The sequence below is a fragment of the Emydura macquarii genome, unplaced genomic scaffold, assembly GCF_026122565.2.
Source record: "Emydura macquarii macquarii isolate MOO-44397 ecotype Brisbane River unplaced genomic scaffold, CSIRO-AGI_Emac_v2 contig_3080, whole genome shotgun sequence".
In the NCBI taxonomy this organism is placed as follows: Eukaryota; Metazoa; Chordata; order Testudines; family Chelidae; genus Emydura; species Emydura macquarii.
The window spans coordinates 5,214,107-5,241,650 of NW_027133217.1; the positions used below are offsets into that span (position 1 = coordinate 5,214,107).

Genomic DNA, 27,544 nt, shown 5'->3' on the forward strand with positions numbered 1-27,544 from the left:
ATTTGCGGTGAATAGGGTGCCCAAACATTACAACAAGTACTGGCATCTTTCCAGGAACGTGAAGTAAATGCTGACCCCTCTAATTCACCTGTATGCCTGACGGATAGAGGAAAATGAAGGCAATGCAGTCTTGTGGTTAGAACTAGGACTCAGGAGAACTGGGTACACTTGTCCCTGGCTCACGGTACCCAAGTTTCTCCAGCTTTAAACATGTGGCTAACACCATGCTGCATAAAGCACTGGCATCTCCGGGCAATCAAATTAGCATTTCTGCTGCCTTAGCTTGATTACACTGGCACGGAGCTGGATCATTTTCTCCGTAACTATTAGTTATGCAGAGGAGGTGGTTATGGGCTGGACAGGCAGCTCTTTTTAGGTAGCATTCCAGAAACCTTTAATCTGAAAACTGAATCCTCCATTCCCATGCTGGGGCAGAAGCATGAAGTCAGAGGAAAACACCAGCCATGTTGAAATACAGAAGAGCTCAGAAATCCTTCAAATAATTTCTGGAGGCTTTTCTTTCAAAAATGTAACAGGTTTATTTAAATACAAAGTTACTGTAAAAAAAACCCAGTCCCAAATCAATATACTAACAATTGCGTCCAGTGTACTCATTAAAACCTAAAACTTGTGATAATTAGGTGCAGTCTATAGTTTTATGTAGTTACAGTGTCAGACAGTTCCACATCTTTAAAAAAAAAAAAAAAAATCAAGTTAAAACCCCCCATTTATAGTCTAAAATATATAGCTTTTGTTCTCCTATGCAGCTCAGAAATTCATATTTAGTGTATTTCAGTTTGAGTGCAACATTTATATACAGTTTTGTTTTTTATAATTAAAGAGGCACCACATAAGTAATGGTCAGATTCTGTCCTGATTTACACCCCATTGAGTCAGTAGGGTGGCATGTCAGCACAAGATTATCACCATAGAAGTAGTAGATCCTTAGTGCAGGACCCCAGTTGTTTTTAATTAATTCCCTTGCAGCATTTCAGAAGTCTTTCGCTGCAGGGCAGTTCTATTTCCCCTTGTGCTATATCAGGTGAACGGAGTGGCACCTCGCCGCACAAGGTGTGGAAGTTTACAGAGTAACATCCCTGAGATTAAATGATTCACCAGGGTGTAAAAATACTTATAATTTACAGTTGAAGTACTATAAAAATCAAGTTAGTCAATAGCAGCTTTAAAATGCAACAGTGATGGAGCAGAGGGGATTTGACTGAGCATGTGAAGCGAGAAGAATGGGACAAGATCCTTCACTCTGCTATACAACACGCATCATCACTTCTCTGGGAAGAGGTTACTGGGAGAAATGGAAAGGGATCTTCAGTCTACGCAGCTGATTCCATCAGACAGGACCATGCATGCCAAGCAGATTAGTTACATTTTGGTTTTAAAGGTTTTTTTGTTTTTTAAATAAAACGTCCTTCCCTAAGCCATTTGGTCTTGCAAAATGAATGCAAGCAAAATGGGGAAGTTAGACGGGGTCATGGATCAGAATCAGCCTTGTAAAATGCAGAATAGGATAAACCGACAGGGCAAGATTTTTTTAGCAAATGCCACAAAGTGGTTTGTTCTGAAAAGTGAAAGGCTAGGGTTTTGGCACAACACAAGCTGAACATTGAGGATTTAAGGCCAGTATCCAACAGTGTGGATTATAGTTGGGCTATAATTTTATGGATGTCTAATAAAAACAGATTTTGCTTTATTCGTGTGTCAGACAAAGGAGTGCAGGTCTGAGTTTTATCAAGGGGAAAAGATGTTGGATGGAGGTTGAGGAAGGCTCTTGCTCCTTGTAGATTGCAACGGTCACCACAAGTCCAGACACCAGCAGTTTTGTACTTTAAAAAAGCCCAGATCTAGAATAAACAAACATTCTTCCCATTGAAAAGTGAATTCCCTCTTCATCTCCTAACAGTGTTTGGTCATCAAAGTGCGTGAACAAGATGTCCTTTGGATTGTGAAGGTCAAGGATCATGTGACACATGCCAGCTGTCTCTGATGCAGCCTCATATCTTTTTGAATGTGCTTGTAACACGACTGTGGAAGAAAGAGCAGAATCCATAAGGAGACGTGCATGTGTCCATTTCGTAGAGATCTTCTGGATGAAATTATGGTCTCATGAATGTATACTGAGGCCAGAACATCTCCCTAAAGCAAACAGACTACCACTGGAAGCTACAAAAAAGCACGTTAAACATGTTCTGTCTGGAACTGGTCAGCATGGCAAGAAGGGAGAATTGTTTAACTACCAACACCCACACATACCCCAAATTAATGTACAGACAGTGTTCCATCAGTACTTCTGCAATAACAGCAAAGTATTTGTGTTCTAGCCAATTCACCCTGAAGGCTGATTGGTCAATGCTCCAGGAGAAGACCTCCCCACAGGATTCCTACCAATGTTTGAGGAGGTTCTTTCAGACCCCGATTTTGAAAAATCAGTTCAGCACCATGCACATAAGCAGGAACCACCTTAAAAAAATGTGATAACATTGCTGCCAGTTGGCTGTCCACTGTAAAGCTACTCCCACAACTTCTTTGGTTAACGGTACCATTCCTTCAATAGATTCCTACTGTTTAAGGAAACCTTGCCTGCTACAGTCTAACTGCCTTGTTACAAACTCTTCTTACCTCCAGTGCGGTTAACAGAAAGTCATACATCCCTCCTTCATTGGTAGGGTCCATCAAATCTCTGATCAGATGTATTTCAGCTCCTAGACGTTGTATTCTAGAAAACAAAATATAGCGGCCATTCTTCTTAATGACATGAATACCTTGGAATTAGCATGCATCTTCCCCTACAGGGCAGTGCTGATCCAAAAATCAGGCATGGTGCAAGAAATGGGACAAGAACCCAGTTTTAATTCCCAGCACCAATTTCCTCAGTGACCTTCAGCTAGTGAGGTCTGATTTGTTGAGGTGCTCAGCACCTAAGAAAATCGAAAACTTTAACCTCTGTGCCTGAGTTTCCCTATCTACACTTGGGTATGAGGAGCATTATTCCCCGTTTTGGGTAGAGGCAGCCTTGTAAAATATACGATCCTGTTTTTTCCCCATCTCTAGGTCTCAGGACCAGAATGTGAGATTCCAAGGCTCCTTGCTTTTGCGTGGGTGGCACCCAGCACAACGGAGACTTATAGCACAAACAGGAAGTGCAGAGGTGTGCAGGGAATGGAAAGAGTTCATTTTCCAGCCTCACGGAAAAGTGCTGCTCCATTCTTACTGAATCTGAACTGGTTCATTCAACACTAATGGAGACAGCCATAGGCAACAAATGTCTCTTCCCAGAAAACTAGTAATTTCAGACCTATTTCTATACTGGTAAAGCTTACTTTCTAGGCATTTCAGTGACGCCTACTGGAGACTCCAAATCCCTCGCAGCTGTGAATTAGACAACAGCTCAATAAGGTAGGAAGTAGAGCCATTTTTACAGACTGGAAACAGAGGCCCTAAGAGTTTCACTGCCCAAAGTCACACAGGAACTCAACTCAGTTGTCTTCATCCCTACTCTGGGACCCTACCTCCAGTCACCTTCTTGTGGCTCTTTCAAATCAGTGACTGCTACTATTGAAGGCATGGGCTGCGAGGGTGAGCAGAAAGAGTTTTCCCTCTGCGATTCAGTATGGGTTTTCGGCGCATACAAAGACAGACATTTCATCATTACAGCCGGTCAAAGCATTTTGTTTGCCATAGTTTTCCACCCACAACTAACATTTTTATATTTGGAAATACCGCGAGTGCCTCACGGGAATTGTAGTTCAGGTGTTTCAGGCTCCCTGGTCAGACTCCATCTACCATGATGCACCATGGTGTTCCCTTTGGAGAGGGAGGCAATGCATCATGTGAAACGTAGCCAAGCCAGGGAGCTCAGCTCATAGAGGGTAGACACATGAGGCAACTGAACTACAACTCCCAGGAGGCACTGCATCTCCAAATCTAAGTTTTGGGGTTGTGGCCAAAATATTGTCTTCTCCATGGAAACCTGATTTCCCCCCCTGACAAAAAAAAAAAATACTTCATTTAATCAGAAACCCAGTTTTCCATTAAAACAGTTTCAGCCAGCCCAGGTCCTCCTATGAAGTATCTCTTGCATACGCTCCATTAGCAGTGGCAAACATGAAGCTCTCTCTTACCTGGCCCGTGATACAACATACATCAACAGTGGCAACAGGTCATCCATTGGGAGTTTATAGTCTCTCCCCACTACTCGTGTCACAGTGCTCTCTATTTCCTCATATGTCTTCTGGAGGATCTCCAGCTTTTCCCGGGGGTCCACAGTAGTGCTGCCAATATAAAGATACAGTAAGAAAAGTTCCAATGCTACTGTCCATCCCCATGCTTCAGGATATAAAGGGGTCATCAGGATGAGGTCAGGAAGGTATTTCCCCACCATGGTATTGCACGAATAGAGTGTATGTCTTCTGAAGCTCTCATCATTAGTCACTTGCCCTGAGTCTATGGTAATATTTTTCAGGCAGGCTCTCCCCCGGGCTAGCATAGATGGAGTTCAGGTATCTTCACCACCATGACATCCAACCCCGCTCAGTCATCAGTAAGAACTTACATCAACTTTTGTAGACATTCCGTAGCGGAAAGGAAGCACTTGTCTTTGACAAGAGAACGTCTCTGAAAGGTAGATAAATGTTTGTGTCAGTACATGGGTAGTTGTAGCCGTCTCAGTCCCAGGAGATTAGAAGGTGGGGAAGGTAAGGTCTTTCATTGGACCAATGTCCATTGAGAGAGACATGCTTGAGCCTCTCAGAGCTCTCTCACCAGCAGATGTTGGTCCAATGAAAGATATTACCTCGCCCACCTTGGTCTCTGTTTAGTACGGCCATTGGGGAAGTTGAGCGCCTGAAATCCTGCGACTGCAGCAAAGCACAGATTGCAGAGCCATTTCTCCAGAGTGCGCCTTTCCTCCCAAAAGACTTCATAGGCAGCCATCTAGTCACTGATGAAATGCAGACACCTGGGGAGCAGGTCCCTGCCCTCAACCCAGCAGGATCTGACCCTCTCAGACTTGGGTCATCTGCTCACCTCCACTTGCCTCTTGGGGCTGGTACAGCGGCAGCTGCGTGCCCCAGTCCCAATGGACGCAGACCCCTTGGTGCACTGGGCGTGCGGTGGGGTGAGGGGCTCGGAGACTTGTCAGCACACTCCCTCTGCAGTGCACAGTGCAAGATGGCGGCGGGCGTGGGGGTGCCCGCAGCCACCACCCAGATCTAACAGCCGGAGACTGATCATGGGCACAGGAAGCGCCACCAGGCCAAGCCCCACCAACGAGGCAGTGGAAAGGATTGGTTGGGGGCAGGAATTGTCGGGCTGTGTTAGGGTCGGGGCCGTTTTGAAAGAGACTCAGGTCTGCTGCGCTTGGCTCAGATTTGGGTCCAAGTTGGAATTTAAAATTAGGCCGAAGCAGGTCTCTCGAGTGGGATGCAGAGGGTTAGCATCATGCAGCAACGCATGTGCAGCCATTTAGGACAGGAAGGAGGTTAGCACCTTGCCCGATGGAGCCCCCAGTTCCCGATCAGAGTCTCTAGGAACTGTTGTAATACAGATAAGTAAACTGCAATTGGGAGGAAATGCCTTCTACTCAGAGATAGAGGTTTTATTGATCACAATGGAATCCTATTGTCCACGTCCTTTCTGTATCCAGCATTAATGTATCCAGTGCTCTGGTGTCCATGATCTGCTACTGATGTATTAGTTATTTGAAGCATACCCCAAATATAGAGGCCCAGATCTTCAGCTGGGTAACTTTCCATGGCCCCCTTAGTTCAAGCGGTTTCACTGAAGTCAGTGGAGCTTCCCCAGTTTACTCTGAGGCTCTGTCCCAGAGTTGCTACTTACCTGATTGGTCGTTAGGGTGAGATCTTTGAGGGGCCACAGGTGTCTGAAATGAGATCAAAGACAGAGTAGTTATGACATGCAGATCTATTCTCTGCCCCATCCTCCTGTTAGAGTCTAGATTCTCACTCGTCCATTTGCCCTGACCAAGAGCAAGAATTTGCAGAATCGCCACCATGGGCATCGACTCATGCGCTCTGATTCCCCACTGTAACACTAACCTAGAACCAGCAATGGTTAGATTAATTGAACTGAAAGGAATTAAGCCAGGTTAAGAACTGGTTGCAACAGAGCAGCGAATCAGGCTTATGTCACAGTGCATTGCTCCTTTCATTTCTGAGTCACCATTCTCCATATCCCACTATAGGACCTTTCTAACTTGAAGTAAACCATTCATTTGGTAGAGCAACTGGAAATATTCTTGCTCAAGAGACATCCAGAAAGGAGAGGCCGGGCGGGGAGGGGGGGGGGGGGAGGAGGAGGAAGGAAATCAGCATAGAAAATTAGAATCCTGGCCCTTTAAGAGTACACCTGACCTTTTGGAAAGCACTGTATATGCAGGAACTCGGTCAAGGAATTCACACTGCTACTCGGGACAAGACTAATAATGGGTCCTGGAACCAGAAGGTCCATTGGTGAGATCTTGCTTCCCACACCTGTTGGAACGTTTCCCTGCTGAGTGTTCTCCCAGCTGTTTGGGGGATTTGTTCATTGTGGTGTTACTCACTTCTGTACATCCAGGAACTCTAGCAGCTTAAGATCAGGAAATAAACTCAGATCCACAATCCCCTGGCAGTAGAGGTCATCTTCCTTCTCATGGTAAAGCATGTACAGCATGAAAAGCTCCGGGTAGAAACAGGGCAGGATCAGCGGCAGGATCACTCCATATGCATTCAGGTCACTGAGTTTGAGAGGAAAGCAAAGATGAGCCCTACTGATGGTTGGTATCAGTCTGGACACAAGTTAAGGCTCAACATATAGCACCTTAAAGATGTGTCCATCTCTCTTCCCACTCCCACCTTCACAGAGTCCAATGCTATGTGACTGGATAATTTTGTGACCAATACAGGACAGAACATTTGCAGTAGTTAAGATCAGGGTGATCAGATCTCAGGCTGCAGAACATTATCTATAGAGGTCAGGAAGGAATTTTTCATCCCTTTCGTCCTACATAAAGCAATGCTCAACCAGGTGACTCGTTTAGGGATTGGGAGAGGTTTTATTTCCTCTGAAGCTTCGGAACTGTGTCTCCTTCAGTGGTTCCGGATCTCACATCTAATGTCTGAATTAATATGGTGTCTATTCCTTAAGCTTGGAAAAAGTGAAAATTCATTAGAACAGTTTTCCATCTGAGGCCTTGTCTATACCAGCAAAAAACTTGTGTCGTTCAGGGATGTGGGGAAAAAAACCCTACACCCTGAGTGACAGAAGTTTTGCCATCATAAGCTCTAGTTTGGATGGCACTGTCGGTGGGAGACGCTTTCCTGCCAACATAGCTACCGCTGCTTGTTTAGGTGGTTTTATGACGTTGGTCCGAGAGCTCTCTCCCGTTGACATAACGCAGCTACACAAGCGTTCTTACAGTGGCACAGCTGTAGTGATACAGTTGTGCCGCTGTAAGTTTTACGTGTAGACTAGCCGTGAGTGCCGCTTCACCAGCTATTTGGATGTATGGCAGCAACCAAAGGCTGGGAAACAGGATGGTCTCCATGCCAAACGTTTCTTTGGGAGAAGTAAAACGGACATGATCAATTTAAAACCAAATGACCATTAATCACAGCCACCTTTTCTCTTCATCTTCTGTCTCGGAGAGTGGTTGGCCTTTCTGCTCCAAAGCCAGTTGTAGTAAACCCCTGGAAGACAAATAGAAACAGACCAAGTTACCCTTGAAAATGAGAAGCTAACTCAATTACTAATTAGTGTTATCTAGATCCTCTTTCTCCTTCCCCCACACACAAAATGGGAAACCAGGACAGTAACATTACAGGGGAGGCAAACAGCTTACTTTAGAAATGAATGGATACTTGACTGAAGGGGGAATTTTTCTGGAGGATTATTTTAGATCTCTGGACTGAGGGCTCCCATACTTTCCATAGAAACCCCTGAAGGGAAGGGGTTTAATACCTAAAGATTATCTGTAGGCCTGTGTGTCAGCCCACAATAAATGAACATATTACATTGCTAGAATGTGTTTCCTTATCACCAGCACTGATAATCCTTACCCAGCAAGATTCCTTAAATCTTTAGAAGAGAACATAAGAACAACCATACTGGGTCAGACCAAAGGTCCATCTAGCCCAGTATTCTGTCCTCTGAGAGTGGCCAATGCCAGCTGCTTCCAAGAGAATGAACAGAACAGAGCAATCAAGTGATCTATCCCAACGTCCACTCCCAGCTTCTGGTGAACAGAGGCTAGGGACACCCAAAGCATGAAGTTTCATCCCTGCCCATCCTGGCTAATAGCCATTGATGGACCTATCCTCCATGAACTTATCTAGTTCTTTTTGAACCTAGTTATACTCTTGGCTTTCACAACATCCCCTGCCAAGGAGTTCCACGGGTTGACGTGCATTGTGTGAAGTACTTCCTTTTGTTTGTTTTAAACTGCTGCCTGTTAATTTCATTGGGTGACCCCTAGTTCTTGAGTTATGTGAAGGAGTAAACAACAACATTGCCTTATTTGCTTTCTCCACACCAGCCAAGATTTGAGAGACCTCTATCATATATCTCCCCCCAGTCGTCTCTTTTCCAAGCTGAAATGTCCCAGTCTTTTTCATCTCTCCTCACACAGAAGTTGTTCCATACCCCTAATCATTTTAGTTGTGCTTCTCTGTACCTTTTCCAATTCCACTTTAACGCCTTTCCAAGGCACTTTAATGCTGTCTAAAGTGATCCCATTTGTAGGACTGTCACAGTGGAAAGTGCAACTCTGGTTGCAGATCAGCAATAGCTCTGTTTCCCTGGACAGTGTATTAGCTCAAGGAATAAGATGTCCAAAAACTGCTTTTTCTGGAGAATTCTTCAGTTCGCCTGTTGGCCTAACAGGTCAATTGCAAAATGGATATATTTAAAGTGAAGCTTTACTCTGAAAGGCAACTAAAAATGGCACCATGGGACTCCTGTCTCAATATTTCCTAAGCCAAATCTGTTGCATTTACAGTTAGAGGGTTTTGTTCAGTTTTTGTTTTGAGTTGCCAGCCCAGGCCACAGCCAGCCAAGCTGGGTTCTCTCTCCTCACACATTAGTCAGAAAGGTTCTGAAGATGAAGTTAGTCTGCCTTCACTGTCTGTTCAGTGGGTCACACAGATCTGATAGACTGGAGCTTAGTAAGCCAGTCTGCCGAAGGAGGAACAGAATCAACTCTTCCTGCACATTGTGTTGGCTCTGCCCATTGAACAGGAGGAAAAAGACAAAGCCCCTTTTTTCGTAAGGCAATAAGGTGAAAAGATGCACATTGCTCTACACAAAGTAGACCAGCTCATTAGGACAGAGCTTCCACCTCGCCCATAGCCACTGTTCTAAGTAATCCTTCCTTCAACTATAGTTCTTGAGGCTTCATTCTCTCTCTCTCTGCCAACTATGGCATTTCTTGCCCCTTCTTCTGAGATATCTGTTGCTGGCCACTGCCAGAGATAGGAAATTGTCCAGATGGACCCTAGATCTGATTCAGGCTGACAATTCCTATGACTGCATACGGGGTAGAGGGAGTAAGTTAGTTTACCGCAGTACTATATTGATACGGGTCATATTATGAACACCTCAGGAGATGGACATCTGAAGTAAGCTTCCTGGTGGAAAGAGGCTGGATTGCACAGAAGTACTAGAGGCAATAATCCAGGGCCTAGCCCCCCAAGGAATGAATTAGATGGCCTACCTACCAAGTGTTCCTCATTAGCATCCAATTGCATGGAAGTCAATTGCACACGGGACTTACTGGTAAAACTCCCAGATTATCTTGGCATAGTACTTGACCTCCTCTTGGGCCATGTTCAGTAGGTGCTTGTTCGCCCCGATCCCAGAGTACGTAGCCTGAAAAGCCAACGTCAGGGTCTTCAGCAGCTTTCCTAGCAGGTGCAGGGAAGACTTAAAAGCCTGCAAGACAGCGGAGGAAAGTTCAGCGTATGTTAAGGGATGGATTGCCAAGGGGAGTCCTTCCTTCGACTGGCGGGACAGGACCTTCAGATGCAAGCCGTAGATTAGCCAGGGAGACAGTCCAGCCTAAGGAAGATGAGCCTGTGGCCTCGGTCCGTATCAGGGCAAATCCGAAAGGGACATAGCCTCCTTGCAGACAGAGCGCCACCCAGCTCAATCTCTAGCTAGGGCCTTAGGGTGGCCTGGATGGATACCCTGTTTAGATCCATGTCTTACTGGAAAATGCCACAATGCTCTTGACCCAATCCTGCTCTCACTGAAGGGCAGCAATTGGTGCCTCTAGGCACTACAGCTATACAGATAGCCTTTTACCATCGACCTTCAGTGGGAAGCAAGGTCAGGCTAGCTCAGCAGAGATCAAGGGCTGACAAGGCATGGAGGAGACTGAACTGCCCTTTGGGGACATGGTTTATGCAACAACAAGAAATTCTCAGGATGCAGGGACTCAGCAACAGCGAGCTGAATCCTGCTCGAAGGGGAGGAAAAGCTACCAAGTGAACATAAGCCTCTGGGACGAGTCTGTACCTGACCCAGCAGGCACAGCATCTAATTGTCGTCCCATCCCCACTCCAGCCCTTCTGTTTAGGGCCCTCACTTGTTACGTTAGCTTAGGCCCAGATCAGCGTCCACTCCAGTGGGGCTCTGCCTGAGTGGAGCAGCTTGCAGGACTGGAGCCCCAGTTTGGGTGTTCTACAGGACAGGGCCCATGTTCTTGTGTTGCGAGGAGCCCACCACATTTGAGCGCTCCAGACCTTCGGCACAGCGGGTTTGGAGTGGTACCTTTTGTAAATAGCACTGGATCGACTCCAGCTCCTGATGCTCAACTAGTTCTTCAAGAACATCTTCGATCTTCCCGGAGACGTCCTCGGGCCCCCTGGGAGGGAGGAAAACAAGGGCAACGGTGACAGAGGAGTTCTTTTTGCACCTATTGGGCCTGACTGCCTTCTACCTTGCACTTTGGATCATCATCATCTGCCATTCTGACTTTGCATGGGATGAACAGAGTCATGAGGCAGAGGCGGGTCCAGACCCCCTTTGTGTTTATGGTCTAGCTCAATGACTCTTGCCCCCGATTACTTCATTTACATGGAGTTATTTTTTCCCTTCCCCCACTCTCTCTGAAGTATAGTTTATTGACTAAGCCATTCTTAAGGGGGGCTTAAGCCAGCCAACGAAGCACCGGGATCCCTCCCAATTGGTATCAAGAGGGGCATAAAGACAAGCTTGACCAGTTGAAGTGCTCCAATTCTCTCCTCCCATGAGCACCATGGACCCCAGCACAGAACAGTGTTAGCTGCATGATAATCTTGAGGAATTGCCCGATTCCAGACACCCCCGCCTCAGTGAGGCGATGCCGTCCCATGGACAGGCGCGCAGGAGAGATCGGGCAACTCGAGGTCAAGATTTGAACACAAATCACGAGGCAAAAATTGAACGCATCAGCCTGCAGCCCAACTACGCCCCTCAGCACCAGGACGCAGCAAACCAGCATTCACCTTTGGCAGAAGAGGTACTCCTGAGACTTCCGCAGCTCCTTGCTGCTCTGTACATGGAAGCCCGTGAAGGACTCCTCCATTTCTTCTTTGCAGCCGGAGTGGAGGAATTCCAGAAACTGGTCGTAGATGCCCTGCCATCTCTTCTCCACCGGGAATTCATCAAGACCCAACTGACTGCACAACAAAGAGGAAATTAGGTCTTGCTGTCCCGCCCTCTCCTCCCCCGTACAATTGCCACTGACCATCTCTTCTAATCATCTCATGAACCCATTTTCTTCAGCCCCAGCCACCAACACAAGCACCATGGGGGAAAGAGGGATTTGGTAGCATCCTAGTGGATGTAAGTAGGAGCAACGGGATGACGTTCAGCAGAGGTATCAATTTAGATTTATTCTGCTAACAGTGAGATGCATTAGACCAGGGGAGTCCCAAAGCGTGGAACATGGACTCTTGGTGGTCTAGGGCGGACTAGTGATGTCTTGGGGCCTCTCCTTCCTGCTCACAGCTGCTTCTGCACCTATGGAGGCTCCTCATTCAGGAGGTAACAGAACCAGCCCAGCTATCTCTGCTGGTAGTTGCTTGCTACACAAGCAGAGGAAACAGGGTCGGCTCTCACAGAGTGGAGGGCACCAGCCACAAGTAGAGAGGAAGCATCCTGGAGAGAAGGAAATGATGTGGCTGGGCTGCATGTCCAGGAACTCATCTCAGGGGAAGGCTGGCGGCATTCCAGCTGTTGCCTTAATTCATGGGTTGCATCAAGAGAGGTCAGCTTGGGAACCCTGTTGGTCAAGACTGCCCCAGCACTTCCCTGAAGCAATGTGCATCACCCAGCTGCCTCTGCCACGCCCAGTTGCATTGCAATGGCTACCTATGGGACTCCCTTTTGGAGAGGGAGGTGGTAGGCATCTCACAGACCTCTCCAGAGGGCTGCTCTGCTGGGGGCTTTGTGACAGGTTCTGTGCTGGACGATTCTGGCCATTGGGTTCAAGTCAGAATTACTGTTGTCTGCTTCCCTATGGTCACCTGCCAGGGAGTGACTGCTGCATGTGAACAGAGAGTCTTACCGCCCACTAAGATACCTCAGGCTACCCACCAGGCTGCCTAATTAGAGCTATCCATGCCCTGCTAAGCAATTCACACGCTGTTGCTCCTTGGATCACTGTCATTTCTAACCCCCCGACTACATCTGTCAGTACACTGCAAACATAAGAATCGGGCAGGTTGTTGCACAAAAAGAGGAGGGGGGTTAAATATTTGACCATCAGAAATGTAGGGATGGAAGCAGGGCCGGATTTAGGAGCAGGCGACCCAGGCCTGGGGTGCCAGTTTTGTTGTTAGCAACAAAAGGGAAAATTTCTTGATGTTAGTACATTTCAGTTATTCTTAAAATTAAGAAATTTCTATAAGCTTAAAGGAAACAATTTTCCCCCCCCCCATTTGCTTTATATGGCATGAATAAATACAAATATACAGATCCTAGTGTGCAAATTTTATCGTCTTATAGGACAGGGATAAATCATGCATGCCAATCATGCATCAAAGTCGTGAAATGGTCTTTTAAAAAAAAAAAAAAACAAAAAAAAAACCCAATAAAAAAAGTATTTGGAAGTTTAACAAATGGGGTGGGGGGTAGCAGAGGGCCACATGCGCCAAAGACACTTCTTGCCTGGGGCATCATTTGGTCTAGGGCCGGCCCTGGGTGGAAGGGACCTTGAGGCCTTATTCACTCCATCTCCCCACACTGCAGCAAGAAGAAATGTACCTAGACCATCTCTGACAGGTGTTTAACGTGTTGTTAAAAACGGTCAGTGGCAGGGGTTCCACAACCTCCCTAGGTAACCTGTTCCAGTGCTTAGCAAGCTTTTCCTAATAGGAGGCATGGCTAGAAATGGCACCTCCAAAAAAAAAAAAAAAAAAAAACCCTAGAGACTTTGGATGCTCTTGTGCTTCAGGCACTGGATCAGACTCAAGATTGGATTTAAATCCTGGCTATTCCTCAGGCTTCATAAGTGGCTTTAGGAAAGTCAATCAATCTGTGCATCCGATCCTCATCTGTAAAGCAGGGGAGTGTTCTCTTTATCCTTTGTCCATCCTTGCTTATTTAGACTCCGCTCTCTGGGGTAGGGGCTGTCTTGTTATTTATATGCACTGCGCCTAGCACAGTGGGGACTCGCTCGGAGCCGGTAGATGTTAGCAGAATACAAAACAAAGGCCCACGTGGTTATTTACTGTTGGCTCACACTTTGGTTATTGTGTCATCCTGCTGGTCACTGGAAGTGTTCAGGATTCCTTGCGTCTGGAGCCCTTCACCTGATTTGTTACTGAACGTGCCCTCCAGAGTGAAGCCATTGGAAAAGGTCAGCTTTCCCTGAAACAAAAAAAAAAAATAAGGGGTCATTCCATCAAGCTCTCACTTAGCATGAGATTAGATAAGATTCCAATCACCCTCTCATGAAGCCCACGAGCAGGAACGATCCCTAAAAGGTAGTCTGTCTAAAAAGGTTATTTCGACCAGAAGGGCCAGACGCTGGAAGCACTCGCAATGGCAGAGAACTTCAAAAGGCAGGAGATCACAGAAGCCAACAGGCAGAAATTCATTAAGTGACACTGCCCATATTAACAGGACTCTGGATGTGACACTCCAGCCAGAAAGCAAGGCTCTGATATGGCAAGTAGGTCTAGGTGTTAGTCCTTGCTTCTGTGCCATGAAGTTCCTAGCCTAAGCCTAGAGAGATGGCTCAATCTCCAAGCTAGGGCGAATGGACAATCTGGAAGTCTAATTCCTGGTCAGTTTCTCCCATTCCTTAAGGCACAAGCAGGCGTGGCATCATTGGTGTAGTGAGGTGAGCAGAGGGAGATGCATATTAGATGTGCACCTGGAAAGCTTGCAAAAAATGGCTCATTTTTAAGTGCTTGTGACTACCAAAGCAAGCTCTGGTCTCTGTGACAAGGTGTCTGGATTCTGCAGCACACTGAGATGGCAGATAGGAAGTTCTGCGATAGCTTGATTCAAACTACAAGGAGGTTTAATGAGCTCAGAAATTAAATAATTAAAAATAGCCAACCCCAATTGGGATTTGAACCAGGGATCAAGCACTGGCCTTTTCAAACCCAGCATAAATTTCAGTGGTAGTTGCATTTAAGTGTGTTAGTTGGACTTGGGAAAAACTCAACCCTAGTTGTAAGATGTGGCAGAACCTCTTGTTCAACCTCTTGTGGACTGGCCACTAGAAGGAGACAAAGATCCACGCTTAGCGTGTGCTACAATCTGTACAGTGATGCTCAAGTCAATCACTATGTTAAAATCAATGAGATGCTATCCTCACATTTGTGGTTTGACCTGGCACTGACTTTTGTAGCAAGTTGGAGGTTTCTCAAGCTGGAGGATTGTGAGATAAGCACGTTAGCTGTACATTTGTTCATGCTCAGCAGCGGAATGCTTTAAAATGCTGATTTAAATGGTCATCTTCACGTTTTAATGTTAAACCATGGAAGCACATGGGGCAGCTCACGTCTGAGCTATTGTTTCAGGCCAGTGCCAGACTCCAGTACCAAAGCAGCATTGTGTTTGCACTGTTCCAGTTTGTAGGGTTCTCTAAGCCACCATGAAGGGTAGAAACTTTCAAGCAAGTAAGCAAGCTAGCTTGTATCCTGGAATGCAAGTTTACATCCGATTCTGCAGCTGTAGAATCACAGAAAACATGGGCCATGCTAACCCTTTCTTGCAAAGTGTCTAGTGTGATTCAGGTTAAAAAACAAAAAAGGAGCTGTAACTATTTAATAGGAAAGAAGGGATGAACTTCGATGGACAGGAGTGTCCGCTTTCTTGAAAGTTATCATTAACATCGCAGGGTTGAGCGGGGCAAGCAGCTTACCTTTCCTACAAACGTTAGATCCCGTGTGAAATTGCCTTCATAAACAGAGTCATCTTCTAAGAGGAGAATCCCAGAACCCTAGGGATTTAAGAACAGACATTGAGAGTGCAGTGTGGTGAAGGAGACACACTGGCTTCGACAAAGTTACTGCATTTCGTCCAACCCATGGGCACAGTTTGTGGCGTGCAGCTGAAAAGATCATTCTAAAATCCAGTGTGCATGGCAAGCTGTAGTGGGAAGGGAGATGTGTTATACGAACACGCTATCAGGCAGGCACTGTGAGAGAAAGCAATAGCTTTGTAAGGAAGTTAGTGTAATAAGGGTGCTTCATACAGGAGTACACGTTAGAGACAGATTTCCTGTCTCTGGCATTTGACGTAAGTGGCCAGTGGTACAATAGGAACCAAAGAATGGCCACACAGATCGAGATAGTAGTCCTTCTAGTCCAGTTTCCCATCTCTGATTGCGGCCAGTAATATAGCAAGTGTGGCTCCACCACATATCCCAAAACCCGTTAATAACTGGTGTCAGCACCCATACACTCCAATGGTTACAGTAACACATGCTTCAGGGGAAGCAACAAGAAACTCCAGAGTGGACAAACAGAACACTGTGCCCATGGGGAAGTTGCTTCATGACTTCTGAAACTGTTTGTTTAGACCCTAAAGCAAAAAGGAAGGATTGACGCCATTTTTAGAGCTGGGTGGGAATATGCTATCAGAATCATTTTTGCTGTGGAAAATGCTCTTTTTGCAAATTTCAAGATTTCTGGTGGAAAAGTGAATGTGACCGTTCCCTGGCTACTTGTCTAATAGGGTCTTGTCAATTTCAATTTCTAGAGTGTGCCAGACTGACAGCCAGGAACAAATTCCCTTTCAGTTCAGGAAAAAAAGGTCATTTTTTTAATTTGTCCCCATTCCGGGTTAAATTGGTGTGTGAGAGAGAAGGAGATTTCCATTTTCTGTCCATCTCTAGTCATTTTGTCTTGCAAAACTGGCTTCTCATTATCCATGCAAGCGGATAATCCTTTTATTACTATTAAATGCTTGGCCTCAATAGACAACCTTGGGGCAATCACTTCCACAGGTTAACTGTTACTTTGCCTGCACCTTGAGGAGTTTACAGTCGGTTTGTTACAAGCCTGTATAGCACCTAGGATATTGGGGCCTTGATTCATGGGTGGGTCCCCTAGGCATTGCCATAATGCAGATATGTACAGCATTTCCTTTCCATTTCATGTAGTGTCCTCCTTCTAGTATCGTGAGCAGATAAGATTCACCCACATCTGAACAGTATGTACAGGGTGTCCCTAGGTAACTGGTGAAAAATGCAGAGCTGGGGGCTGCAGGAGGTTACGGGATAGTCCCACCACATGAAGTGTTCTGGGGCTTCCCCTCAAGCTAAGCGATGATCTTGTGGTAGGAGACCACTGCTTAAGTCTTTTTGCCTCCTGCACACCTGGAAGATTCTTATTTTAATAGGAAGAGTGCTTTCATTTTTTCCTCATCCCCTAGATAAGGCATTCCATGTTCTATTGACTGAAGTATCCACAGAAAGTTATTTACTCACCACCATTTTACCGGCATGAAAGGTTCTTTGGTAGCACACGCCTGACTGGGTCACCACAATCCCTTGTCCGTGCCTGTGGTCATCTTGCCATGTCCCGATGTACCTCTCCCCTCTGGAACACAAGATAGGAGGCTCTCATATACCACCACTGGAGAACTTTGCACAAGACCCATTGAGAACTAAGACAATGGGCCGGCTTCATACCCAGTGAAAGAAGAAAGTGCCTGGTGTGAGTTTGATGTGGACAGCTTCTGAAAGACGTCAGGGATATTGGAACATCCACTCGGGGCAGGTACGCACACAAGCTTGTGGAAATGTGTGAATTCAAGAGATTTAGTAAATCGGGAAAGGCAGGCAAGGTGGTTCTGGGGACCCACTATCCAGAGCAGTGCTACTGGTCGGGTCTCTGGCAGCTTATATAGCCAAGGATGTCAGACCTTTTCTACATCTTATGTTAGCCCAGATGTCAGCCATCAGTGTAGCTACGCAGGTGAAAATCTGCTGCCCACAGTATATACAGAGCGACAAGGTAGAATCTTCCCAAAAGCTCTGGAACCCTGAGTGGATGAACTGCTCTGAATGAGGTGGTTCTACGTCTTATGCCTTGGTAGGAAGGCAGCAGGGACCGACCTTAATCTGGAGGAAGTGCTGATTTGACCATGATCATGGCATAATCAAACCCCTCCAAACATCTCCCCAGAGACGAGATCCAAGCATCCCCCTTGTAAGCAGAACCAGAGAACTCCTGCTTACAAGCCCATGGTTGACAGAGGGATAAGACACAGTCCAGCAAGCCAGAGCTGCCCACACACGACAAGTCCTCCAATCTTGGCAACACCCTAAAGATTTCCAACACAAATCCTTGTCAACAGGTCAACTAGGTTGTGCAGGAAGCCTTTGGAAAGCCAGGCAGACCTTTTTGTTGATTGAAGCTTGAAGGTCAGCCCATGTCCTGTTGATTTAACAGACAATGTGGCTTTTCAGTGTTTTTTGACACTGCATCATCTGTCAGCCACAAACAGATGTACATTTCCATCAACAATGCCTCCACCCATCCCCTCTTTCTAGAGCCACAGTTGTGTCAATTTTCATTTTGGACCACTAAAACCAGAAAGAGTTCTGGCTATATTCTGGCACTATTACATTGCTCCCAGGCAATCTGTCAGTGTCCAATTTCAGGATTTTGATGGAACCATTTGCCGGCAAGTGCATTTCCATTAAAATCTAACCACTGTGTGTGTGTGCGCGCGCGCATTTCAGGATTTTTCCCTCTGTGTGCGTGCGTGCGTGCGTGCGTGCGTGCGTGCTTTGAAACTAATTTGTTTTGGAACATTAGTTTTAAAATAATAGAAGTAAGGTCGAAATAAAAGAAAATTTCCATCGATCCGAAATTAGATTTTGGTTGTTTTTATATTTTCTTGCATGGAGAATTTCAAAGTGGGGGGGTTTTATTCCAAAATCAGAATGAAAACTAATTTTAAAATCCTTTGTGAAATGGAATTTCCAATCTTCTGCACAGCTCTAGTTACAAAATTGTCACCAACTCTTCATAAAATTTGCCCCCATCTCAAATTCAAGTCAAATATGCATCAGACCAAGGAATGCGGGAAACCCAGGTGTTGCCAACACTTTCCACAGTGTTACCTGTCCTTGTCATCCCAGACTCCATATCCGTTCTTCTTGTCATGTTCCCACTGCCCTGTGTACTTAAATGGCTGCTCAGCCGAGGGGTTTTCCAGGATGCCAAATCCTTGACGCAGATTATCTTTGAAGTATCCTTTGTAAACCCTCTCATTTCCATACCTAGAGAGAAAGATTGGCTAGCATCATCTTTAAGATGGTCCAGTAGGCAATACCTATTTCTCTTGCTGTTACTCTGCTGTCAGGAGGCTGAAGTCCTCTAACACTAAACCGGGGCAACAGTGGTGCAAGCTTCCCCGACAGCACGCTTCAACCCTGTCCTACGAGACACCACTTCCGGGGACAAGAGTAGATGGGCCTAGACAACCAGAACCCCAGATCTAAGCCTGAATTTGGACCCTCCTCTAAGCAGAGGGGTTAGTTCAGTCCTAGACCTCTGTATTGAGGCCGCCGACAAGGGTACCCGCAGTTGTTACACTGACGCCTGTCCACTGGGAACTGGGATTGAAGCCCCACTTGTTTCACACAGGCTATCGTAGGGTTGCCACCCGGCCGGGTTACACCCGGAGAAGTCCGGTTTTTGGCTTGCATGTGCAAATGCCATTTAGGGTTGTCCGGTGCCTGAGGGGGCAGAGGAGCGAGCCATGGGGGCGGGGCCTGGAGGTAGAGCAGGGGTGGGGCTTCAGGGGTCCAGTTACCAGAAATTAGAAAGGTGATAATTTTAGCTATCAGCCAAGTAAGCACATGATAAACTATTGAGTTACTCCCACCCTCAGCTGGATTGAAGCTAGTAGAGAGCCTTGTTTAATCCCTTACATTTGGTTTCTAAACCCACTGGCCACCCCAGCTTCAGGAAGCATAGGCCTGGGAATAAGCCAGCTCCCCGTTCTAATCCCAATGAATCTCCCTCTGCCTCCAGAATGGATGCAATGCTGAGAGCACAGCACTACAGAACTGTAGTTATATAGCTATAGGCCTCAGTCCAGTCTATAATCCATGTATATTCTGCAGAACTTTTTGTGGATAGACAGCCGGCATTTAAAGAGAGTGTGCTAAGATCTTAACTCAGCATTTGCCACATTGCTAACCCGATGGAGTGAGCCAATTACCCTTTCCCCAGAAGGGGCAAGGACCTTGCATTCTGGGTTTGCCAGCATCTGATGCAGCGTTTGGCCAATTGAATAGAGTTCTACATGGAGATACTCCTTGCTGACTCCTGGAAACATCTTGCACTCTAAAGCATGATTTGATTGGCCGATGCAGCCTACATAACAAGGCATGCTAGGAGTCATTACAGCAGAGTCGCATGATAGGTCTCTGGAGTTGGAGGCGGGGGACCTAAGTTGTAACCTTGACTGCCACCAAACAGAGGGTCAGAGCAAGGTTGGCCAGGGCTGAGAAGGCAAAGACATCTGTGGGTATTTATAAAGTGAACTATAGTCAGGACTGGAATCGATAAGTTTGATGTACAGAAACACCAATGGGTCCCCAGAAAGTATTAGGGCTCTGTTGTGCTAGGTACTGTACAAACAAGAGAAAATGGCCCCGGTCCCAGTCAGTTCAGTGGGCGGGGTTGTACATAACCCTCTGAGAAGGCCTCTCTTGTGGAGTCCTGTGTTTGCTGAATGAGGAGGACGGGGCATTACGATGCAGAACATGGATGTTTCCATGACATGGCTCTTTTCAGTCAGGGTTCCACCCAGCTCCCCTATGGTCTGGAGGCAGCAAACCGTGTAGGGTAATGTGTTAAAGCCACCATTTTCCTAAAGCCTGTCAATGGGAAGTAGTTATTGCAAACCCAGTCAGAACCTCAGTTCCCCTCTATTCCAGTCTAACGTCACAGGACTCCTGGACCTGGAGTCACCCTGGACACCAGATCCAAGAGCATGCTGCTGTGACAAGGGCTGTTTGCTTTAGCTCTTTAGGAGAACAGTTACAGCCCTTCCCTCCCCTGGTGCAGGTACGCAGTTTGCCCACACGGCACACCAGACACAAAAAGGACAGGAGAGAGCCGTGTGTGTCATTAAGGTCATCGAGGAGTGATGATCTCCGTGATGCACACATAAGCCTAGGTTAGGCAACGTGGCACAGGTTAAACAGAGGACACGACACTAAGATCTGTTATAGAAAGTATCTGAGCAAGACCCCGGAACGCTAGTCCTACCATGGTACAGAGAGGCTGCAGGGTCATGTGGCTGCCGCTAGCTGTATCAAGGCTCACCGGCTGGGGAACCAGACAAGGGCCCTGCGATCCTTCTATACCCAGGAGATTTTAGGCCTGTGAATCCATCTGCCACTCGGCCCTGCCCCTCTAACCGCATGCTGCTGCAGCTTCAGAGTCCAGAACAAGGTGGCATGGGAGCAGCAGGAACTGCAGATGCCTTCTGTAGCCTGGCCCTGCCCTGCAGTTCTGCTGCGTTTGGCTCTTCCGTGACAGAGCAGGGAGCAGCCCCTCGCCCAGCAGCTGGGAATTTGCACTCCTCAGAGGCCGTGCGCCGAGCGTTACTTACTCACAGATGCCATAGCCTTGCATCTTGCCTTCCTGCCAGTGGCATTTGTAGCAGTCATACTTGTCTTCGGAGAGGAGCGGGACCAAGCGGATTCCAAACCTAGAGGGCAGACAGGAGGCGTCAGCAGAGGTATGGGGCGGGAGGGGGAGGAAAGGAAGGTGCCGAGGGGGCAGAACAATGACCTCAGAAGAATTTTCAACAGGTGGCCCTGTTTATCCTTCCTAACCCATCTCCTCCAGCCTCCCAAAGTCATCTTCAGACACAGGGTCACCTAGAAATCTTGCTAGGTTTCAGTGGACTTGCAGCAGGGACGACCTGGGCCCAGATCTGCCCTAGTATCATGCCATCTCCTCTCTCACACACACACACACACACACACACACACACACACACACACACACACACACACACACACACACACACACACACACACACACACACACACACACACACACACACACACACACACACACACACACACACACACACACACACACACACACACACACTCCAGAATCAGCTCAGTGTATTCACAGCAAAAGAATCCATTGGCTCAGCCCCACACACGGACAGCGCTGTTGCTATGGTAATAGGCTTTTCATGGTCAGATTCAGGATGCGATTACACAATGACCCCTGACCCCACCCCACATGGGTGCTCTCACAGTTGGGGATTCAATTTAGGACTGCCTGTGCTAAGCATGGCTCATTACTGCATGAGCCAAAGGAGCAGCTCCCATTAGCTGTAGACTTATTCTCTTGTGTATCAACCACCCAATGCACTAGCATGGGTCACAATTGCACCCTTCATTGTATCCGGAGAGCACTGGAGACAACTTGGCAATGTTCAGGAATCCAAAGACTGGAGGAAGGACTGCTGCCTCGCATTCTGCCTGGACTACCGCTCCTCTTCTAAGATACAGTCCAGCCATTACTAGCCATTACTCCTCCATAGAGGTTTGGATTCAAAGCATTGTTCCACTTGCCCTGTGGATCGTGGCCATAACTCCATGCTTCTCTACAGAGACTGGGCGAGAAAACTCATGCTTTCGGGTTCCAGGATTGCTGCCCCTTGAATCAGCCAGCTCCCCTGTATTTGTGTTTATAAGCAAGGGAAGCCAGCTTTATAAAGACTTACCCATGCTCCAGGCCCTCTTTGAAATCCCCAACATGGTTGCAGCCATCAGACCACTTCAGGGTCCCCCTGCAATTCAGAGCAAGTGTTGTTATAAGAAGCAGATCAAGAACCGTTGCAGTTGCTCTAACTATGCCAAACCATGCCCATGCTTCTAGGCACAATCTACTCCTCAGCTAAAGGTCAGGAAGTCTCCCTCTCCCCACTCCATAGTATAATTGCAGGGAGATATTTTCCTAGACCCCAGAGATGATTAATTGGGATCAGAAGTATGGATATTGATACAAAGGTATGTCTTCACTACACACACAAAAAATGTTCTTAACTCTGGTTAGCAGTTTGAGGACAACTCCACGATGCCCTATAGACTAACTGAAGCTGCAACCCAAGTTAAAAGAGTTACTGTGTTTTCACTGCTATTTTAACCCAAGTTAAAAGCACAGTTGTGGTTTCCTTTTTGTGCGTGCGTGCGTGCGTGCGTGCGTGCGTGCGCGCGCGCGCGCGTGCGTGCGCAGTGAATACCTATGCCAAGTTTGTTCTCTCTGGAGCAGAGTTACGGAATTAATAAGGGTTGAGGCATTTTGCATAGCCATTGGTTCATTCTGCTTTTTCTTACAGTTCGATTCCAAGAAGAGACACACAGGTAATTAAAATGGTCAAGTAAAATTAAGGGAATCGTGTCTTCAGATTGCTGCATATCTGATCCTCAGAACAAGGCAGTTGTGACACTGCTGCTATTCTGTTATTTTGACCTTTTGTTCCCAAGGTATTATTGCTAGTGCTAGGCAGGAGAGAGGTTTGGGCAACAACTTTATAAAAATAGATTTTTTTCCCCAGAGAGTTATCCACTCTAATTGGGTCAAAGGCCCACCCAACATTGCAAAATATTCAAAAAGGTTTCGCAAAACCTTTTGCATCAAAATTTGGACAAGTCAAAAGTGTTTCAACCAGCTCTAAGTTCTGACCCTGGAGCCAGATTTACTCCATGACTCAGACTCTAAGGTCAGAAGGGACTAATGTGATCATCTAGTCGGACCTCCTGCACAACACAGGCCTCAGAACCTCACCCACCCACTCCTGTAACAGGCCCCTGACCTATGATGGAGTTATTCAAGTCCTCAAATCATGGTTTAAAGACTTTAAGGTACAGAGAATCCACCAGCAAGTGAGCCATGCCCCATGCTGCAGAGGAAAGCGAAAACCCACCAGAGCCTTTGCCAATCTGCCCTGGGGGAAAATTCCTTCCCAGCCCTAAATATGGTGATCAACCCTGAGCATGGGGGCAAGACTCACCATTGCTGACAGCACCTGGGGTTCCCAGGCGGTCACCCATCCAAGTACTAACCAGGCCTAGGATGGTTTACCTTCCGAGATTGGACGAGATCAGGGGCATGCGGTCTGGTATGGCCATAGGCTCCCACGAGGGCACATTCCCCTTGCCAGGAGTTCACAAGACTTAGTTGTGTGGCCAACACACCCACCCTAACTGAACCACAAAGCATGTACAAAGCCTTTTGAGATTTTTAGGTCCTATAAATTAACTGCACACAGTAAATTATTACTTGAGCACAGGACTGGGATTTAGGAGGGCCAGGTTCTATTCCTGACTCTGGTACTGGCCTGCTGAGTGACCTTGGGCAAGTCACGTTACCATCCTGTGCCTCAGTTTCCCCATCTGTAAAATGGGGATAATGATACTGACCCTCCTTTGTCAAGTGCTTTGAGGCTGTACAGCTTCTAGGGTCCCAGTCATGAACCAGGACCCCACTGTGCTAGGTGCTGTATAAACACAGAACAAAGACAGTCCCTGCCCCAATGAGCTTACAATGTAACTATAGAAACAAGAAAACAGACGGAGACACTCAGGAGTACAAGGAATTGACATTGATCAGCGTGACGGGCAGACCAATTCTGCAGCGCTCCCCTTTTGTGGGTGGCATTTCCTCCTCCCCCCTGGTCTGGCCACACGATGTAGGTGTAGGACTCCAAGTTGACAGATCAAGTAGTTTTGGAATGACACACACACACACACACACACACACACACACACACACACACACACACACACACACACACACACACACACACACACACACACACACACACACACACACACACACACACACACACACACAGAGTGTCTACACTGTACTGTAAACCAGAGCTCAGACCCAGGTTTGGGCCCAACCTCCCCCTTCCATCCACACAGAAGTCAGTCTGACTTGAAGCAGGAACTTCTCTGGACTCAGACCCACAGACCCTGCTGAGGGATGGGTCAGAGCCAGAGTCCCACTGAGACTTCGGTCCAAGCCCCATCATCTTTGCCATGTGGATGCAGCTCAAGCTGCAGACTTGACTCCTAAGATCTGCCTAGTGCAGCATGGACCTGTTAGCCAGTGGCGGGAGCCATGGCTAGCAATTGTAAACTGTAGCCCGATCATTGCCACCACCTTCCTGACCAACACCAGTGGCCATCATTCTGGCATCTCCCAAGGGCTACATCTCTCTTCCCCCACCCCCCCTCCGCTCCACAGGCTGGAATACGTTTATAACATAGGGGTCTTATTTGTATTTCCTCATCCTACTAATGTTGGGGTTCCCTTCACCTATAGGGTCAGTTTATCAATGATCTCAACTCATCATATAGGTCAACTCGTCGCCATGGTCCTCTTGTGGTTAGAGATCTGCGGAGGTTTTAGCCAAAAGCTGGTGTTCGCTCACGTTCCTGTGGTTGGCTGGGGTCGTTACGGACAAAAATCACCCCTTACCCACCGCTTCCAGTTCCCCAAACTTGGGGGTTACCATGGGGCCAGTTATCCTCGCCAAAATGTATAGGCCTCAAGCCTTACGCTGACTGTGAAGTGAATGTCTTACAGGGTACAGGCCTATAGGTTCCTTGCGTTACTGCTGAATAGAATAAAGGCCAGGCAGTGACTCTATTAAGCGCAAGCTAGCCCTGTGTTACCACGGCAAATTGTTTGCCGGTAGGAGTTTAGGGTTGGCAAGCATTCCAGGCTCGGTCAGACATCTGTGTCTTTATAACCATGGCAGGTTCAAGGGCGACCGTGTGGGTCTCTCAGCAGTAACCAACTCAGCCGCATCCCTAGCTTAGTACCCGGCAGTTTATAGCACAAGCCAGTACCACCAGCACCACCTAATCGAGAGTCACGGGAAGGGCCACATGCTCTGGCAAAGCCAGACAGAGGGAAGCTGACTGGTTGCCCGCCTGCCCAGTAATTCTCACTCCATCAGAGCGATCGCTGGCCTCAAAGTTTACACACAGAATTGGAAGCACAAACCAAGGTCCTTACTTGCCATGTGGTTTCCCCCAGTACCATTCACCTTCGTACGCTGCGTTCTTGAACCTGCCCTCTGCTCTGAACGTGTATTTGAAGACGCGATGGGCGGGAGGCTCGCTGACCTCCCCAGCCTCGCCCCACAAGGGGAAGTCTCTCTTCCCGTTCAGCGCCTGGCGCACGGCTTGATTCAGCTTCCACTGCCAGACTGCCTGGGGGCACAAAGGGACCAGAGGATTCAGGCTGGAGGTGGGAAGGGGAGAAGGAAAGAACAAATGGCTCCTCACAAAGAGGTATGTGCCATGGAAACAGCCAGGTGGCCACCCGCAGGGCCCCACATCCCTCATTTATCTACCCCCACCACCATGTGGTCACATTGGATCAATGATCCAATATAAGGAGATTCCTGCCAGTTCCTCATCGGGGAGCTCATTTTTCAGGTTGAAGGCCTTTTAGCAGAACATCCCAAAAATCACATTGGAGCACCCCAATCTGGATTTAGGCAGATACACGGCCACCTTATGCATCTAACCAGGACCCGAGAGCAAGGAATGAATGTCCCAAGAATGAGCCTATGAACAAAAAGGTGGCAGCTGAGTGTTTTGCACCGAAACAAGTGCTGTTTTTAGCATTTAAAGCTTCAACTTCTTCTCCTTATTCTGACATCCCTGGCATTGCACACAGTGAAGCTACAGCACAGTTGGATCACTTCAACTCACCCTCATCTGTGGCTCTTTGGCAGAGAGGAAGAACGCTTCTTCTGGTGTGACGATATGAAGCGTATGCCTGCGAAGCAGAAGGGCAATATTAGGGAGGTGGGGGAAGGCGAGAGCTCTCTCTACAGCCAATCAACAGCAAAACCTACTGCCCTTTTCTGACTATATTGTGCTTTAAGTAGGTGTGTGGAGGTTACATTCCTGGTGGCTCACTTCCGGTTTGTGCGCCTAGAGAGCTCATCCTTCTGGGTATCATCCAGCCACCTGCTCAGGTCAAGAAAGGATTTCCTGCTCTCCCCTCCCATCCCCAGTGTATTCTGGGAGGTTTATCTCCTTACTCTGAAGCATCAGGGGGGAAGCAAGGCTGGAGACGGGACATTGGATGGGGCTGGCCAGAGCTCTGGGATGGCACTGAGCAGTTTCTCTCCAGGGCATGGCTGGCTGGTTCTTGCTCCCATCCTCAGGGATGAAATGACACCGTACACGGTGCTGGGAAGGAATTGTCCCCCAGGGTCTGATTGGCAGCGAGCTTGGTTTGTTTTTGTTTTTTGGCCTCTCTGCAGAATGTGGATGCAGGTCACTTGCCAGGATTATCGGGTTGTATCTCACTCAGTTTACACTGGTGTCCCTCCTGTTCTCTGCCTGTGGCACCATCTCCCAGTCCCATCTCCTGTGGGCTACGATACTGTGGTCTCATTCCTGAGGTCGGGTTTGGTGTGGGGATGCTGGGTGGAGTTGGTGGCCTGTGATACACAGGTGGTCAGATGATGATCTTGTAGGCCCATCTGGCCTCCAACTCTATGAACATATTTTAAGAGACTGACCCAGCAGCCAATTAATTGCCACTTAGAGTCAAAGATTTTTAAGACCAGAAGGGACCATTGTGACCATCTTGTCTGACCCCCTGAACAACACAGGCCAGAGAACTCCAGCCCACTGCCCCTGGATTGAACCCAATCACTTAGGTTTGACTCAAATACATCTTCCAAAAAAAGCATCCAGTCTCCATCTGAAGACATCAAGAGACTCCATCACTTCCCTTGGCAGTGTGTTCCAACCGTTAACCACCCTCAACATTGGAAGTTGTTCCTTATTTTTAATGTGAATTTGTCTGGCTACATCTTCCATCCGTAAACTCCTACTATATCCATCTCCACTACATTGAAGAGCCCTTTAGTGCCTGGCATTTTCTCCCCAGGAAGGTACTTACACTCTGTATTTAAGTTTGTGGAGAAGCTAACCAGATTGAGCTCTTTACATCTCACGGGAAGGCATTTTATGATTGAGGATTCCCAGAACATCAAT

General features: G+C 47.3%; 1 protein-coding gene and 1 pseudogene across 1 annotated transcript in view; both read right to left on the reverse strand.

The window, feature by feature from the left end:
• Positions 1 to 203: 203 nt before the first annotated feature.
• Positions 204 to 27,544, reverse strand: part of ALS2CL (ALS2 C-terminal like) — a 67,763-nt gene continuing 40,422 nt past the window's right edge. Inside the window, 19 exon segments of the mRNA XM_067530428.1 lie at positions 204 to 1,992; positions 1,994 to 2,040; positions 2,635 to 2,731; positions 4,137 to 4,286; positions 4,568 to 4,629; positions 5,854 to 5,896; positions 6,578 to 6,751; positions 7,635 to 7,703; positions 9,785 to 9,942; positions 10,783 to 10,876; positions 11,499 to 11,672; positions 13,739 to 13,866; positions 15,374 to 15,451; positions 16,943 to 17,054; positions 18,587 to 18,745; positions 21,094 to 21,192; positions 22,231 to 22,296; positions 25,539 to 25,735; positions 26,243 to 26,309. Of these exon segments, the coding sequence (XP_067386529.1) occupies positions 1,968 to 1,992; positions 1,994 to 2,040; positions 2,635 to 2,731; positions 4,137 to 4,286; positions 4,568 to 4,629; positions 5,854 to 5,896; positions 6,578 to 6,751; positions 7,635 to 7,703; positions 9,785 to 9,942; positions 10,783 to 10,876; positions 11,499 to 11,672; positions 13,739 to 13,866; positions 15,374 to 15,451; positions 16,943 to 17,054; positions 18,587 to 18,745; positions 21,094 to 21,192; positions 22,231 to 22,296; positions 25,539 to 25,735; positions 26,243 to 26,309 (1,999 nt within the window). The 3' untranslated portion in view covers positions 204 to 1,967.
• Positions 23,524 to 23,642, reverse strand: LOC137141569 (5S ribosomal RNA; annotated as a pseudogene).